The sequence below is a fragment of the Pieris brassicae genome, chromosome 5, assembly GCF_905147105.1.
Source record: "Pieris brassicae chromosome 5, ilPieBrab1.1, whole genome shotgun sequence".
NCBI classification, from domain to species: domain Eukaryota; kingdom Metazoa; phylum Arthropoda; class Insecta; order Lepidoptera; family Pieridae; genus Pieris; species Pieris brassicae.
Genome location: NC_059669.1, coordinates 18280993 through 18300145, shown reverse-complemented (window position 1 = coordinate 18300145; position 19153 = coordinate 18280993). Strand labels below are relative to the sequence as shown.

General features: G+C 32.5%; 1 protein-coding gene across 10 annotated transcripts in view; it reads right to left on the bottom strand.

Moving 5' to 3' along the window:
* LOC123709320 (tight junction protein ZO-1-like) overlaps nucleotides 1–19153 on the bottom strand; it is an 81998-nt gene that overhangs the window by 37507 nt on the left and 25338 nt on the right. For 7 of the 10 annotated variants that reach the window (XR_006753716.1, XM_045660547.1, XM_045660548.1 and 4 more), the window contains exon 3: nucleotides 6966–7107. Coding sequence is in view for 9 of the 10 variants with exons in the window: in XM_045660547.1 (XP_045516503.1) it covers nucleotides 6966–7107 (142 nt within the window). In the remaining variant the exon portion in view is untranslated. Of the gene's footprint in view, nucleotides 1–309; nucleotides 583–4351; nucleotides 4532–6965; nucleotides 7108–7542; nucleotides 7930–19153 lie in introns of those variants that run through there. The other 3 variants (XM_045660550.1, XM_045660551.1, XM_045660552.1) reach the window with 3 other exon arrangements.

Below are 19153 nucleotides of genomic sequence, written 5' to 3'. Positions count from 1 at the left end.
TATAACAAACCCAATTTATATAATCTCCTCTATGTCATTATTTTAATTAATTTACTTATAATGTAATTAATGTGGCTAGCTTTCCGTCTCAGGTATCATATACGAAACCAGTGCATATATATATCACAAGTCATTAAACCTTAAATTATTATTAACAAATTTCTAAGAAGAACGGATATTGTAAACTTTGTTGGCATAACTTACGAGTTACGTGTCATCGTATACTTAAAAGTTTATTGAATAATTGGGGAGTCATTGCACTTATTCCTAGATCGTTGAAACGTGTTTTGTCTCATCGATATTGCTTACCTGAGAATCACTACGGACATGATTCAAATTGTTGACCACTAATCCGTTCTCTGATGCCATGGTATCCATTGTAAAATCATCATCCAATCACACAATAATAAATAAAACCACTACACATATCCAACCGGCACGAATTAAACACAACCGCAATTCTAGCAATAAAATATCACAGTGCAAAACAAAGACACAACATTAATAACTCGATATAACTTTGTGTCATTGTTGGAGTTTTAATGAAACAGTCTAAGCCTTGTTTCGCCGACCACTGATCCTAACTAAGGACGCCAGCGAAAAAGCCGTGCGTGATTTCTCAGGACTTTCAAAACCAAATGGTCATATACGCTATCAATCTTTGCATACCAGAGTGGTGTTATGAAACGGAGACTCGTTTAAACGGGTTCGACGTGGGTAAGAAAGGGACGACAATCTCGCAGGTACACCGTACCGAAGTAGACCAACAGTATCTACAGGTTTTGTTCCCACTACGAGCGGACTCTGAGCCTCCGAGCTTGAAAGTTATAGTTGAAAAACATAATAAGCGCGGCGCAGACGTTGCTAGTCTTGACACTGACTAGTTTTTGCAATATACCACTAAGATACCAGTATTATAAGACCTAGATACCTTAGAATATCCTAAGCAAAATAAAGCAGTTTTGCAAGTGATATGCGAGATGATGAAGTTAAGAAATACAATTGATTGTAGAGAAATCATTGTCCGAATCTATATAAACCGGTTCAATGCATCACCGGTGAAGGTCGTAGCACAGCTATGTTAGCAAGATTTAAATCGTAAAGACCATAATGAACCCTATGCTTTTACAATACTATTGAATTTCCTATTTTGTATTCGATTAATTTGAGGATTATAGGCAGTTCGCATACAAATGCACCTTAGGGAGGCTAGGAAATCTTACCTGGCCCATTCGCTCTATATGATTGGATGTTTTATAGCTATCAATACAAAGTATATGCAAGAAATTGATGGGCCATTTTATTAGGCGAAGTGTTTGTTATGACCATGAATTACTACGTGAATCATTGAAGAAGAATCTTCAGGATAACCGGTCTTGGACAATGTATAGAAACACAGAATTAATATAAGAATAAAAAGGATGCTTATTATTTCATAAAAGGTTTATGCACAAAGCCGAAACAGTATTTTGTTTGGTCGTTAAATATTTAAAATATATATACGATCGAATACAAATACGATCTACTTTCATAGGTAAAGTTAAAAGAAAAATAGACATGACATGTCCCGTCAAGAATTTGCTCTCATTGTTATAGTTTCTGCAGCATTTTCCTGCATTGCTACAGTTTTAGAAAAAACTAGCCGTCGCCGTAGGCAATGATGGTAAGACCGTAAAAATTACATTAAATCATTATTATTTATAAAAAAGATACTTTTTAATAACATGATTGAATTATTTTCGCAGGCTACACAAAAACTGAAATAGTTTATCAACGGCCTAAATATGGCCTAAATAGCAGCTTTTTTCGTGACTTTTCATTCTTAACATTCATCAACAATATGACAATAGTATATTAGGATCTCTCTCAAGATGAAGCCAGGAATAAAACCCTCCCACTTATGGAATTGGACACCCAGAAAATGGTATGAATCTGTTCTCAACGACCGTCTCTCATTAAAACGAGACCAAAGAAACAAGTCTGAACAGGTGAAGACAAGCTTAATTGTTATGTCGCTTAGTTTATGTTTTGCGTATTCCTTTGGGTTACTGGATCCAAAGGAAATGACAACAAAAATGCTCAGGGAGAGATCGTGTGACCCATCACCACAAAGCGTTGAAACTGAGCCAGCACCAGCACCTAAAAAAACACCACCAGAACCCTCCGTTTGTCCTCCAAAGAAGAAAAAAGAGCTACCAAAATGTCCATAATACTTCCAACTTCCTTGAAATAAAAGCAATAAAATATGTACTTAAATTTGTTTGAATGTTTGTTTTCGTAGAAACCTTAAAATAGTAAACCAATATGAAGCAGGTGTAGCAATATAGGCTAATTATAACAAATTATGTTAGTATTATATATGTTATATGCATATTTAAAAATAAACAAGTATTTTCTTATTTCTGTTAAATGGGTGCATTGGCATAGACAATCTAAATTGCTATAATCTACACAAAAATAGACAAAACTGTAACCCCTGTATTTTTCATAGAATTAAATGCAAATTATGTTAAATCTGTACCTTGTTTATGGGTATTTTATTCTATATTTATTTCTTGTATGTCAAAAATTGTCAATAAAAAACTAAACTCTAATGTATAACAAATATTTGTATATAAAACTATTATTTACATAAATTAAGAAATTATTCATGTTTTTTTTCTAATCCGTGCTTGTAATTTGTTTTGATATAGTCTGTAGAAGGAACCTTCGGAAATGGATGCAAAAGCTCAAATAAAAGTGACGTTTATCGTATTATCAATAGCTTCTGTTTTGGGATACTCCCTAGGATTCTTTTCTTTAGACCTATCTCAAATTCAACAAAGCAAACCAAGGCACATACAGACGAAAGACAAACGAGATGATGGAGGCACGGGGACCGTTCCACATGTCCCAAGTGCTGTGTTACTAGACACTATAAAAGATAAATCCTAAGAGTCGAATTTAATTTTAATGACGTAATATATTTTCTTTTAATATCTTGTTTTAATGTCTTTAAATTAAAAAAAAACATAGTTAATGTAATTCATATCTTAAATACGAAAATATTATTAAATTGAAAATGACGTTGTTACCATTATACTTATAAAACTGTATAAGTAAATTCCTATTACAGGAGAAGGCAGTCGGATACATAAACTCAAACTAAAGAAAATTTTAGTGAATTCTGTCAATATAATTTTTTTAGTTTCTAGCTTCATCAGAATACATTTCTTAATTCCAGTCTATTAGACCCCATAACAGTAATTTTAGTTTAAGTAAACATTTTTTAGTAAAATAGCAGCAACTTCGTTTTCATAACAATAATTTATATAAATATGATATTAATATTTTCATCAATGTTTAAACGTAAAAACGCAGTAGAGTGATTGTCAAGTGAGTGTGAGTGTCAAGTGTCTATAAATTAGCATTAACCATCGAATTTTAACTTCTATGACACGTATTACGTAATTTCTTCATTGGTTCATGTATGATATTTTTAACTGGCAACGAAATTATTTATTTGTCAAAACCCAAGCCGCCAAAAGAAAAATAAATAAATATGGTAGCTAAAAAAATATTTCTGGACGTTGTGATATTTTCATCATCTTTTTACGTTTCTTACAAATTAATGTCTCTCTTCATTAAGAGATATCGTTCGAAGCGTGTGCAATAAGATGCTAATATATTCCTAAGTATGAAAGTCATTGTAATTTTCACGACGGTTAATAGTGCAGTGAGTTTTTGTTATAATTTAAATAGACGAAGGAATTTGTAGCGATGGGTGTTGCTTGGGTTATGCTTATGTTAGTTTTAAACACGTAAAGTTCTGACCTTCGCAGTGATTATGCAGTAAATAAAATAAATACTCGACATCGAAAATAAGAACAAAATGAATTGAGTGTCTAAAAGAAATTAATTCGTGCTCACAAAACAGAACATTATCTCTGTAGCTACACAGAACATTGTCTGTTACATACGGGACTGTGACTTTGGAGCCCTGCGGTATTCGAATTGGATTGTTTCATAACTAACTACGGTATATTACCATATTATTCATAGAAATATACATATTATAATCTAATTGAAGCTATGAACAAAAAAATCACAGTATACGCCCCCAGATCATCTGGTGCTCAGATAACATTGTTATCTATAGGTGGGTCATTTGTTTTTTATTCGAAAATTTGATATGGTTTTGAGTCGTCACTTATTCTGATAGTTGTTACAGCTACAATTTTTATTACGAATGGAATGTAACAGACCTACAATTACTCCTACTAACAAAATGTATATTACGGATATATATTAAATAACAATTAATTTAAACAGTTACAGAAAAAATATTTTAAAAATAATGATAGATGCTTACCCTTTTACGCCTTTTTCTTCCAGGAAAAGTATTTATTTGTTGCGAAGCAGGCGGTATATGGAAGAAATAGGGTGGAATGAACTGTTCAAAAGATGATATTGGGGTGCCCCTTGGTGCCATGGAACGTATAGTACCATAAACATTATGGTTACGTCCCTGACTTCCGTACAAGTTAATCATCGCACTGAATGAACACTAGTTTCAGCACACGAAAGTTTCACTTGAAAGCGCGCGAAAAATGTAACATAATGCACAGATTAAACGCTCGAATTCACTCACGATGCCACAGACTACGTACACTATATTTTTATTAAAAAAATAAGCTACCCAAAGGAGGTTCTAAAAGGATCCCAAATGATAAATATTCTATTGATATTTAAATCTTTAGGTCCCTGATGTTTTTAATGAGCGTGCAGGCGTCCAGATGTGATTCCACTATGTGCGTGTTAAAACAGACAATCATGTTCACATTACATATTATTATCATACTTTATCTGCTTTTTCCAATAGAGTACTTGAAGCGAGACATATCGGCAATGCAATGTATTTGAAAATGAGAGAAAAACATGCACACGCATAAATAAATACAAGCAGATACACTTGGTTAGTTTTAAAAAGTTTGTCACTGGTTCATTTAACACAACACTGATTTAAAGCTACATAGTAAACATTTTTTGCAAGTTAAATGGTGGCAAGTCTGTATAAAGCATGCATTATTAAACGTTTAACTCAATTATTTCACTTTAGTAGTCATAATTCAATGAGGTAGAAACTTCTATAATATATTGCTGCTATTATAGTTGCTTATATATATTATAGATTTATCGATAAAAAATTCGGAGACCACCGTTCATTTAATTAATATGTACTTTTAAATTAAAGTATTAACATTTTATGACTTTTAATGTACCACTCTTGTTATAATTTTCTTTATTGTAAACGAATCAGGAACTAATTTAACACAATTTATTTAACTTGTTTAACTGATATAGCGCCATCTAGGTGATACGCTGTGTACTAATAAAGAAGGTTAATAAGATGCGTTTTATTCTTCTATAAAATTATACTAGATGGTGTTAAACTAAATACTTTATAAAAAAATATATTATGGCGAACACTAGATGGCGCTTAACTTATCTTTATTTAAAAGTACGGCGGAGTTCAATATCCAAAATACTAGTATTAATTTCATCGAGCCAAACATGTTTTTATAAGACGGATCAAGTATTAAATACGCTCTCTAATGCGTCCCGTAGGAACTACGACTAGGATGTAGTTACCGCTCCAAAACAGATACTTGTTCTAATAAGTGTCTTTAGAAATCGCTTTAATTTTCTAAGTTTATTTTCATTGCATCTAGTTTGTCACTGTGACACTGTCAAATAAGTTAAACAAATAATATGGCGATCTGGCGAGCATGATAAATTATTTAAAATGATATTACTACGACTGAACACCTGTCGTGAACCTTTTTTAAAAAATGGCCACAGCCAAGCTACCAAAGGCACTCTTCGGGTTGATATTTACTAAGGTATCCTGCTTTGCATTTAGTGGAAAAGACAATGGCTTTGGCACCAGTTATGTTTGGGCAGGCTCGCTTGAGTCTGGATTACAAATAGCCTCACAACACCAGAAACCCGTGATGGTCATCATACACAAATCGTGGTGTACTGCGTGTAAAAATTTGAAACCAAAGTTTGCGGACTCTGCAGAAATACAGTCACTAAGTAAACATTTTGTTATGGTGAACTTAATTGATAATGAAGAGCCTAAAAGCAACACTTTCGCGCCGGATGGAAACTATATACCGCGGTAAACAATTAAAAAACTTCTTATTACGTGGTCTGCCATCACTTTGTTGGTACATTTTTCGTTAACAAAATGATAGAGAATAGCCTCGCAAAAATACGTGCACAACCATATATCACGCCCTTGTATTGTTGCAGAATAATGTTCATGTCACCAAAGGGCCAAGTAGACCATGACATCTACAATGTGGACGGGAGCAGTCAACACAAATACTTCTACAGTCGGCCGGAACAAATTGCGAAGTCAATGAAAAGGGTTATCGAGAAATATAAAATTAAATGTGAGTATGACATAAGACATTTAAATTATTTCAAGCATATAAAATGTTTAGTTTCGGCACATGGCCAAATTTTGCGTGGTGGGAGAAATCACGCATGTTTTTTTAATATAAAGGGGTTTTAAACCACTTCTAAGTATCGCATCTATTGACAAGCAACTCACTTTCTGGCAATTATACATAACAAATTAGTCGCATGCTTAGTGCAGACACAATCTGTGTCTATTTAGCATAAACACGAACATCTTGATTCATGTGTGTGTGTTACTGATTTTCATATGTTTTCAGAATTCACATAAATTTAAGGGAGTAAGAAAGCATTTAAGAAGATAATAACTGAAAGTACAAGTACTACACAAAATAATTATTAATTAAATATCATAAATTTAAATAGCATCTACTTATTTTCATTGAATTCATAGAGATTTCTACAGTTAAACTTCCCTAATTTAATATTTTTTTCGCAATTCTTTAAATATGTCATCGTGTAGTGATGACCTTAGACTTTAAATAAATTAAAAAACTTACATCTTCGATGACTGGTTCGACGTACATCTCCATGGTGTTGTTGAGTGGAGGCAGTGGTACCGGAGACGCTGCGGCCGATGATCGCCGTGAGATGCTGTTGCAGGAGCATTGCGATATTGAACGACGTGAACGGGGAGATTCTCTGGAAAGAAAAATACTTCATTTTTATCATAGTCTTGAGCGTAGGAGCTAGAGAAAAATTATCTAGGAAACACTTATCCGAAGTTATGACCAAGGGTTGTGTAGCGTATAGCGTTTTTTGTTAAGTATGGAGGTTATTGGCTCTAAATGGCGCAGCTATCTGTATTTTCTGATATTTGTCTTCAAATTTGGGATTGTGTTTATTTTATATATAGAGAGAACTTTAATGTAATTATTCAACTTTAAGCAAGAGGAAATTAAATTACTTAAATTATAATTGAAGATGTCATATCATGTACACTTGTATAGTTTTAGTTATGCATAATTATTATTCCTGAATTGAAAAACATATAATTTATTTCAAAGGTCTCAAACAACTCAAAACTATTTTAGTCCTAACGAGAAAGATTCGCATTAGTTTTTGGTGCCGATTTACCTTCTATTTCTCCGACACACGTGTTGCGTTCGTGCATCGCATCTGCACCTCACAGGCACAAAATAGCCCAGTTGAGGCAACGGGGCTGGCTCCGTTGAATCACTAGAGTCACTCCACTCCGGCTGGCTGAATGGGTCAATATCCAGAGCAGACGGCATTGCGGATTGGAAAAAATCCTCAAACTTTCATTCCATTTTTAATTTCAGAACTTAATCCGTCTCGAACATTTTTCATTCTATTCACTCGCTTTTCGAATAAATTCTTTTCACTTTTTGTGTTTGCATTTTCATGGATCGATTTCAGTTTATGAGCACTATTTTTTTATTTAAAATATCACTTGTTCGACGACCGCGTCGTGTTTTATCGAAGTAATTGCAAGTTTTGACTTTGTAAACAAAAAATTAGAACAGATTATAATTCGGTTGTTCAATTAGATAAGATTAAATGTCGTAAAAGTTTATTTGAGTTCATTGATAAGTCAACGATTACAGCTAATCAGCTACCGCGCGACGTTTGTTGTTAACTACAAGCTATTAGGCGGCTTGAGGCATGTATATCTTTTAATCATTGGGTTTTCTTATTTCCTTACTAAACTTAATTATTTCCTTAGGCCAGGCAAACATCCTCTGAGATAAACATTAAAATATGTAATGTTGGCCGATGAGATTATTGTTACGAAGTTCGAATAGATATGATATAATGTATAATTTATAAGTATATTAATCTAATTAACATTATACATAATATAAGGTACAAGCCTCTGTTTTGCAATAGTTTTAATACCGAGAATAATTAAAAATATATATTTAATACAAAATTGAAAACTTATGTATATTGTACTACATAAATTCTGAAAGACCTATCAAATTTTTGGCAGAAATTCAAAGCACACAGTAACAGGGATGGCTCCTAACGGACAACTAACGAGAAAATGTCCATACAAGTGATGTAGAGCGGAATGTATTTAAAGCGTAGGTCAGGAATAGTCAAGAGACGTCGTCAAATTAAACCGTTATACATTTTTTCTTTGAGGCAATGTTATTCTACATTTCGTAATACTAAAACATATTTGTATGCATACAAAAGTATATGCTTTTTGGGTCACGTCCGATCCTAATCTGTTAGTAAACCTCTAACGAGCCGCTCTAAACCGATGAAATGATTCTGATGAACTGAGAATGATGATCTACGTGGTCATCGTTCAAATAGAAAGAGCATTATTGATAGATTATTTATTTAAGTATAATTCATTAAATCTTCGTGCTCAAGCCAAAACAAAAACTTTAATACCAAGTAAACTATATAAAAGACTGTTCTTTAGTAGTAAACTCACAAAAGCAATTACACGAAATTACTAGACAATTCTGTGTGTTTTGTTACCAGTCTAATTTCCTGTATCTTCCCAGGCTAAACGTGAGGGTATGTGCATTCCTAAGCTTTTTTATCCGCATCGCGTGAGTCACAGGCGTTGTTAACGACGTTATACCGGGACCCGTGAAATTTATATTCACACAATTAGGTACGTATCAAATATACAAACTTAGATACAGACAAGTATAGATTTTATGGGCACTGCAACGCTTATTTTTGTGTTAATTATAGACTGTTTCGTGGAACAACAACTGCATTTACATAAAAACTATCGTTATTCAGTCGCATGGTCACTATTAACATCTTATAGTTTTAGAAATCTCGAGATTATTATCATTTTTAGAGATATTTATAGAGATTTTTAAAACCCGAAACTATCAGTTTTACTTTACGTCGTTCTTAGAGCATAGGCAGCTAATATTAGAAGACTCACTGTAACGATAAAAATTACGAAAAATAAATTTAAATTTCTTTTCTGATATAACCATTACCGAAACATTTTTTGCATGCCATAAAGAGACAGATATACTAAGTTATTTTATTTATTAGGACATACATTTTTACGAATAATTAAGTTGGTTTAGTGTTTCAAACATGTATTTATTTGTTTGCTTTCCCCACAGGCCAACTCTATTTAGAATGACAGATATCTGCAAATGTATTCCATTCGTGTTTGCTTCCTTTGTTTATATGTACTTCATTAGTTAATAGCTAACATTGTTTTCTCTATTTCTCATAGTGTAATGATAAATTGTGTTACTTTTGTGGGAAGATTTTTTTGGTATAGTTTACTGATTAATAATCGTCCGTAGATATGAGCATTTAAGTATTATTGCTATTGAATTATTATATTTTTGCGATATAAAAGCAAAGTATTTATAAATTACCCATGGCTAAAGCTGGGACATAGAAAAGAACAAAAGCGGAAGCATTTGAACGGCTGGATCGTTTTTTAGAATGTTTAAGAGAACATTTTTCTGTTTGTAAGACGTGTGGACAGGACTACGTGTCCCGGGTCCGCTAGTAAATGTAAAAAGGGACGTAAATTGACAATAAGTTAGTAGATGTACAAGTACTTTCTTAATAGATCATAAATAATACGTAGAATTAGATACACACCTCATACTAATCCTATAAAAGAGGCATCTATGCGTCATTCAAGGTGCAATACCGAGAGCTATTATAACTATATAATAAGACTTTTATATTTGCAATAGGATAGCGTTCGCGACAATTGTGATTTATGAATATACATAATTACAAAACACTTTATAAAAAATAATTAAGTCGATAAGTTACGGACTGCTACACAAAAAAATATTTTGGTTATTAATATGCAAATGGCGTGTTTTCAGGTGATTCTAGGTTCGATTGCCGGCGAAACTAATGTAGTAATTGATAGGCTGAGAGTTAATATTTAAATGTATCAATAAAGAACGCGCATATATCTGATCCTTGCCTATTGTCTACGCTTCGGTGGACAGAGAAATTGTGACCAATTCGTATTCCATCGTCACATTAATTTATGTATACATTTTTTTAATAAAGAAATTAACGATTTTTTTTATATTTTTGAGGATTCATTAAATCCATGCTGTGCATCGTAGAAGATAAAGCCAAAATATTTATGTTCTTCATTACTTCCGGTGACAAAATACCAAGGTCACAACGCCATAGGTCTTGTGTGGTCCCACACAATGTACAAAATGTTGTGTGGGTGTACAACTGTTTGTTTTAAACGAGTACTCGAAATGTTTACTTACTACCGGCTGCGTTCACCGCAGTACTGAATAAAATACACATTTTTGTCCCTTCTCATTTCGAGCATTGTTAGACTGTGAAGCGAAAAAGGGGTATACTTTTGATGTTTATATAAATGTCTGTAGTCGATAACGTACCTTTTAAAACGAACGACCGAATTTCTGGACAGTGATCTATGTAATTTACGCGAATTTAATACGTATTGTCTACTCTTGTACATTTAATGACCAACTTCAATAAATTTTACCTATATACATACATATTCGTAAAAAAACAATCTTGTCCTAACAGGTGATCCTAAATCAACAAGAATGCATTTATATAATATGCAACCAATATAATATAATTACGAAAAACATTTAAGCTACAGAAAATTTAAGAAACTTTTTAAGAATGACTAACAAATATTAGAAATTTTGTCAAACTCATTAGACAATAAAAAAGGTCTGCTAACTAATGTAATACAGCGTATATCTGCATTTTATAAAGGTTAGTTATAACTGGGCACATATTGGTGAATGAATTCATGTAGCTATTAAAATGCCAAAGAGAATTAACTATCTAGAAGCAACCTCATTAATAATTAAATAATTTCCTCCAACTATTAACAGTCGCTTATCGCAGAAAAGTATACAAAAAAATGCTTAATTTGGTACATATCGTTTATAAACATTTCATTAAGTCTGCTTCATTGAAAGTAAAGGTTCTACCTGCAGTATTGGTTTAAGATTTTGGCTCATATAAAGATAAATTACTATTCGCTTACGCGATATAGGTATTGGTATTAATGTTCATATTTTTAAGGTATTGCTGACACGTGACACATTAAATCATCATAAAGTAATAACTAGTAATTAATGAATAAGCTTATTTGTGAGGTTTAGACTGATGTTTATAAACAGGCAATAATTCGTACAAATCGATGGCCCCATAAAATTTCACGCGTAAACATTAAACACGTATTAAACTTATTATTGTTAGCATATTTTTCTTTAAATATTGCGTTTGACCTTTAAGACACACTAATGCGATTTTATATATACAAGCTTTCCTTTCCAGTGATTACTTTTACTTTTTCTGGCTGCATTATGGTGTTTTTTTTTTTCGATATCGTATTGGCTTAGTAGTGTATTTATTTTTGTATTTATCGTAAGTATCCAAATGTTTTCCTCATTCATGAGTAAACCAGACTTTAAATGTATTAATCAGTTTTTAATTTATCATCGTTCGTTTAATTTTGTAAATTGTGAATGTAATTTTATCCAGAAAAGATCAGTGCTTTAATGGTAAAATATGATTAATTTTGTTTTTTTAATAGTAAGGCAATTGTAGTCTAATCCGTTCGTTTAAGATTACTGTGTATCTTTGTTAATATTATTAACATCACATGTATTATCTACGTACAGTAGTCCAAATTGTGTCACCTAAATTAATCTTATCCTGCTGTAATTACATTCTTATTCCAGAGTACATAAAGTTCAATATTCATTGTGTAACAATACCAGGTGTACGGTGACTCATCGATCATTGACTTCTGTTCGACTACGTATTGGCAAAACTGCGATTCATTCTAAGTATTGGAGTAATACTTTAAATCTTAACATACCACTTTTACTCATGACAATTATACCATACTTCAATTGAATTTAAATGTAATTATGTATTATTGTTAGCCAAATTTACTATATACTTGTATACTACTTGTACTACACAATTTTTTATCAGAACTACTTATGAACACATGAAACTTACGAAACTGATACCTACTAAGAAAAACACGGTGACCGTCCCTTCGTACATATTACAGCCATTAGGACTACTCAAATACAAAAAATCTATTTGGTTTTTACAAAAAAATGTGTCTAATATGCTTCAATTCTGGCATATACGTAAAAAACTTTAGTTTTAAACAGCGTTTTATTGGTATATAAATCTATGTTAAAGCAATGATTTGTAAGTTGACTTCGGCCCTATAAATGCAATAAAAGTCATCTAAATTAACTTTTAAACCCACGATGACATCAACGACATCGGCATTGTTTGTATTTTTAAACCGGCGCGGCGCCGGCGCAGACTCGCCTCACAAATCCTTTATTTATATCACTCCTGTTATCCAGAACTGTGTGAAAATTGATAAAACAAAACGAATGTTCCCATAATATTCCCTCTTGCGAATATTACGAGAAAAATTACGTTACTCATTACCTAAATAATATGAAAATTAGCAAGAGGAAGAATATTTTTTTTTTCGTAACCCTAATAATTTAAAAAGTGAATACTCCTGAATAACTAAGCAACTGAGGCGATTGTAGTAGATGGAGTATCTACTATGCATCTCTATATAAAACAGTAATTGCCACCTGTACACTTTGAAACTAAATATACTAGTAAAATCACACTGGCAAAAGCTATTCAATAAATAGTCTTAGCAACGTCGTCCCTTGATACCTTTGTTTTGTCAATGTCATGATTCACCTTTAGAAACGCAACCCTTGAGTTGACTTTAGCTGTATTAAAGTGCCGTCTGTGACCTTAACCCGTTTTACGGGTAGATGAAAAGGTTTTTTTAGTATTATGTTCCAGCGCACTGAATATTTTCTAAATTATAATATATGTACTTTAACAACGAATTTTATTTTAAACAAAAATAAATCTTTATTGTACTACAAGGGCAGAGTTTATTTATCACTTCATTTTCTGAATTATAAGCTGACTCCGTTGTTGACGCAACTAGAATACAATCTGTGACTACATTTACCCATTTACGTTATTATTACATTTTATTCTGGCCCTGAGATTTCTGTATCTGTTTCATGATCATTTGTTAATCGAATAGGCAAGTGATCAGCCTTCTGTGCCTGACGCAGGCCGTCGACTTTTTGGATCTACGGCAAGCCGGTTTCCTCACGACCTTTACCGTTCGGTCTAATGTTAAGTACTTAGAAAGAAAATCCATTGGTGCACTGCCGGGGATCGGACCTAGACCTCAGGGATGAGAGTCGCACGCTGAAGCGTATACCGTTTCATACATTTAACATTTAAATGTATTTTATACAAATGTAGTCAATAACTAAAAAAACATTTTACTCATGTATGCCTAAAAATTACAAAAAAAATCTTAGATTTTGATACTGATTTCCTAGGGAGCCCTATCGCGAACCTGGCAATATTTTCACACCTGCCCGATTGAACTCTTCAAACGGAACATTAAAACCATTACACTATAATCACCCACGAAAACTTTGTTACTATAGCAAGAGTTCCTTTGTGATATTGAAAAGGACCAAAAAGTATACTTTGCAGTTTTGTGCAACTAGTTTTAATAGTTCATTTGAAGATGTTACGGCCAAAAATTAAAGTTCACGTATAACAGAAAGCAATCTCACTAATGGAGTTCGCATTTGAGTCTAATCTTTTATGTAAACACTATGCAAACTTTTGTATGCGAATACAGCGTAAAAGATCTTTTCAGTGTACAGATGATTTTACTATCATATTTATAGTTAGACGTTTTGTTATTACAGTGAAACCTGGTTAAGTGGGACCTGAATAAATGAGAAACCTCTATTATGGTTGCAACGAAGTCCCGGTTCTTTTTCATTAAATTACCTCTGTTAATGGGACTTTTTGAACCTGGTTAAATAAGATTTGAATTCTAAGAATTTTTCGATGTTTACCTCTATAATTGAGACTTTGTAGCTCAATTACCTGTATAAGTGAGACAAATAATTCAGGTTTCAACACGTTTTGACGTGTTTGTTTACATACATTTCTCGTCGTCTTTCGCGCAAGCTTTGATTGTCAGTACTACATATCTCATGTTTTGCTAGCAACTAGCAATCAAATACAAACAAACATAACCGATTACTTTAAGTCATAAACTTTACCGTATTTTTTTTCGACGCAATATATTATGTTTGTACATTCATACCTACATTAAATTCATAACATCAAAAATACGCATTTTTACTAACATTTCCACCTCTAAGAATGGAATAACGGCACATTTCGACCTCTGTAAATGAGACAACTATAAATTTAAACGTGTTTAATTGGAAAACTGGATCATTGAAACCCCTCAATAATTGGTACATACGTCTTGGTCCCTTGAGATCCCAATTAACCAGGTTTCACTGTATTTTGTTCAGTTTGTGTTGCAAGGAACGGCCCGTATCTTCAATGGTTATAAAAAAAACATCATAATGTTGACGTTAGGTGTCAGATTAAATAAGTGAACGATCAGTTAATCATTACGTCGTGGAAATCCGTAGTAGTGCAGCTTTTTTGTATATAACTGTTAAGAAAGTATCGTGAAACTTATAAATACTACAAGCCTTGCGGTACATCGATTGAAGTACCTAGTTATAATATTTATACTTTCTGTCTAGTCTAGTCATTGAGTATGCGTTGGCATAGACCAAGTTATTTTAGGTATATGTCGCATCAACACCAGACAGCTATTACGCATGTATGTAGATCACATCCTGACATTTTGAGCGCTGATATTACAAAAACGACAATAGTAATATGTTTTAAAAGATTGTGATTATAATTAGCCTTCTGTCTATGTTAGCCAATACTTACGAATAATTTTTATCTACTAAATATATTCTACGTTTCGTGGAATAAAAGTTGTACAAACTGCTTATTAGAAAAAAATCAACATCCCTTAGACACATGTCTTGCCCTTGGATACGATTTTTTCATTTAGTTGTCATACATTTATTAATAAAAATTTTATTTTTATATCAATAAATGTTACAATAACCGAAAGCTGAACAAAAATTGAACATACTAACATGTATTATGTGTAAATATAGCTTTCAAAATCGTTCTTTGTTACGAACCAGCGATACATTTTATAATTTTGTGTAAAGAAAACAATGTAACAAAACTTAAAAGGTTTCTAATACTATGACATTGTTGTTCAATCTAGTTCTCATAGTTTCTATATATTTACAATGCATCCATCCGCACGAAACATAAATTTTAAAATATTTTGTAGCCTTCAATTGTATATTTATCTCCATCATCTACATGATACATGATGTTCATTTTCAGCAAAATAATGAAATTTGTAAAACCTATAGAGCTGTACTGTTCAAGATTGTTGTAAAGAGATTTTTTTTCTTCTCGATCTTTATTATAAACGAATCCAAAACAAATTGCTCAGGGGAGTAGTCAATGCTTCTTGGTACATTCGCAATAACGACCTCCATTGGGCGGATCTCATGTAGAGGAAACGGCACAATAATCAAAAAGATTGCTGGAGCCCAGGAACAAAAGCTCCACCATCACGTGAATATCGAGGCTATTCAACTTCTTGACACCACGAGACTAGTGAGAATATTGAATAAGATAAAACCATTTGAATTAGTGTTAGTCCATGTTAGTAGTAAGTCCTTAAATGGTAAGTGAAAAATAGAACACAAGAAAAGAGTCTTAAGTCTTCCCCTTATTAAAGACAGTAAGAAGTGTTATTAGACACTTTCTTTTGTTTAAATATTAGTAAATTAGGTTAGACTTAAATTACTTGTTATTCTTAAGTTAGGCTAGATCGTAATGCTCCATGATGTCACAGTGAGGACTTATGTATTTAAAAAAATCTCGATGTTTTTTAAAATTTTGTAAGCGTTGCGAATTAGATTTATATTTATTAACGCTAAATTATTTGTAGATTAAAACTAGAGAAATTATCTCTTAAATTGGTTTGAAGTTCGCTATCAGTTTCATTAAACGATTTATAGTTATTGTACAATTGACTGCCTCAACAAATTAATCGTTTGCGTTGTTGTCTTTTCTTAATTCCATGATTCCGTTGATGAACTTCTTTAGGAAAGCTGCCGCCACAAGTGGCGAGTGGCAAGAGGCAAGTGGCGGTAGCCACAAGTTATCGAATATTAGCCCCCCCCCCTTAAATACAAAATTGTAAAATTCTGGATGACAATAACAAAATCATTTCATGTATTCATAGGTAACTTTATGTACACTTATGAAGGTCAGTAAAAAATGAATGCTTCTCAATTTACATTACCTACAAATTCCCAAATCAATTGCGATGAACAAGAACTATCCATCATCAATCGCCAACGATCTCTTAAAAAATGTCTGTAAGTTTATTTCTTTCTTTGGTCCTTTGTTTTACACGAATTTCTTAATATTTATTTATAAGGGTTATATATCAAATACGAACATATTAAGGTAGTAGCAGCCTGAAAGCATGCGATACTTTTTATAAGAAGTTTTTTGTCTTCCATCATCGCCTTTACATTGAGTGCCTCTCCTGTCTATATAACTGTAATAATAAGAATATTAATCCAGTGGCTCTACAACCTATCTATATGGGTATACTAGGGTATCTATATATGGACTCAGATTGCATCTTTATCATTTATATTTTATAGGCAAATAGGTAGGTGATCGGCTTTCTATGTCTGACACACGGTTACATCGTTTTTATGTTTGAGGCATGCTCACGAGGTTTGCCTTCAGAGTTGGAGCAAATGCAAATTGGCCACATAGAAAAAAATATCCATATAAATATCTGCGATTCAAACACACGACCTCCGGGACGATGGTCAAAGGCTAAAGCTACTAGGCTAATACTTCTCTCTCAAGGACTGTATAGATGTATAATTTATACGTATGTTTCCCTACTTCTGTCTCTGTAGATTATTTTTTTGGGTTTAGTTATAAAATTTCATACTAAATCATTGTCCTATTATACTCAGTCGAGTACACGAGAAATTATTATGGACAAAGATTATTATATGTTTTAAAATCGATAATTAAAAACATAAGAAATAGTTTATATTAGAAATATTTTTAAATTATTATTATAAATACATCAACAGAGTGTCCTGACATTGAAGTCACGAAGTAAAAAACAGACGGTATATTGTCTATGAATAAAAAAAAAACGAGACAAATGACAGATTTAAGAGGTTCGTAGGTTGAAGCATAGTTAAAACTATCTACTCGTAAAATAGTTTAGAACCAACATTCAGTTGACAATAATAAGTTTTCAAGCCAATTCCGAAGTCTAGATTGTAGCCTATAATAGTGTATACTTTATTCGTGTAACTAGGGCACTTCCGTGGCGTATGATTCAAAATATTGAGATCACTTGAATCACGTTATTAGCTTTCAGGTGCAGATGGAAATGTTGCAATATAATCACTCTTACCGAATTAAAGTTGTCTAGTGTACATAGGCACAATTTAACATCTGTCATATTTAATAAGAGGTAGAATATATATTGTGTACCGATAGAAATTTTCTTTAAGATGCGATTATATTGCGTATAGTCGCTGCAAGCTCAGATGTCAGCTTCGCTTTTTTTATATAACAGGAGGCAAATGGATAGACCACTCATCTGATGTTAAGTGATACCACCGCTTTTGTTTTACTAAACTATTGGTAAACAGATAACAATTCACTGGGAATTAAACTCAATATGCACTTTCCACTAAGCCAAATATTCTTGGAGACATCCAATGAAACATACATAATACGAAACTGAAGAAAACAATTAAAACATGAACACAACGAATGGATTCTTTTATCAATGCAGTTCAAGGGGAAAATAGGATTTGAAACAAAATTATATCCTTGAATCCTTCCCGGAGTTCGAGGTTTCTCTGCATTAAAATGGAATAAGTTATTTTACACGTGTATGAAATGTATATATTGTTTATTTTTAATAATGTTAAAGTATTTCTAATAAAAAATCTATTTACGATTTTACATTAAGTCAGAAATATTTGCCTAGCACATAATAGCCGGGTGATAGTTAAAAAAATATATAAGTAAGAATTTACTTGACACAAATACGGAAATTTAATTAGACTCGTCTGTGTTATTAATAATTTCGCGTCCATACTCCACTCAGGTCAATGTATTGTGCAAATAATTTAATTACTTTAACATAAACTGTCCAAATTATAAGCATATAAATAATTAAAACACTTTAAATAGGTATCAAAACCTTACATTTACGATCAACGAGTTTTTCAAATTTTATTTGATCACTAACATTCACTTGCACTTTCGTTTTTTTTTTTAATTTGTCACTGGCCGAAATTAAATTAATTTTCGAAATTCAAAATACGATTTTCGCGTAGCGTCAGTTCACGCGGGTCGACGCTATACAACGCTCGCGTCGACTGGCCCTCAATTCGGCCGTCTGCCAAAGAATCTGAAAAGTTATATTTATATTGTGATATGAAGTTTCAGTCGTTAGCGAAGTTAATTCGTCTACATAGATATAAAGAGTCTGTCAACGTAAACATCCGCAACGCAAATGCACTGGGAGTAGCGGAGTGCGTCGTTTATTTTTGTTAAGCTGATTCATTGATGGACCCGGAATAAGTTCATTTGATCTCGTTCTGTCTAGTTGAGGCTTAGACCGTATCTATAGAAATACAAATGCCTGATTTAGTTTTCTAGGTTAATTTTACTTCTGCGAATGTAGAAAAAT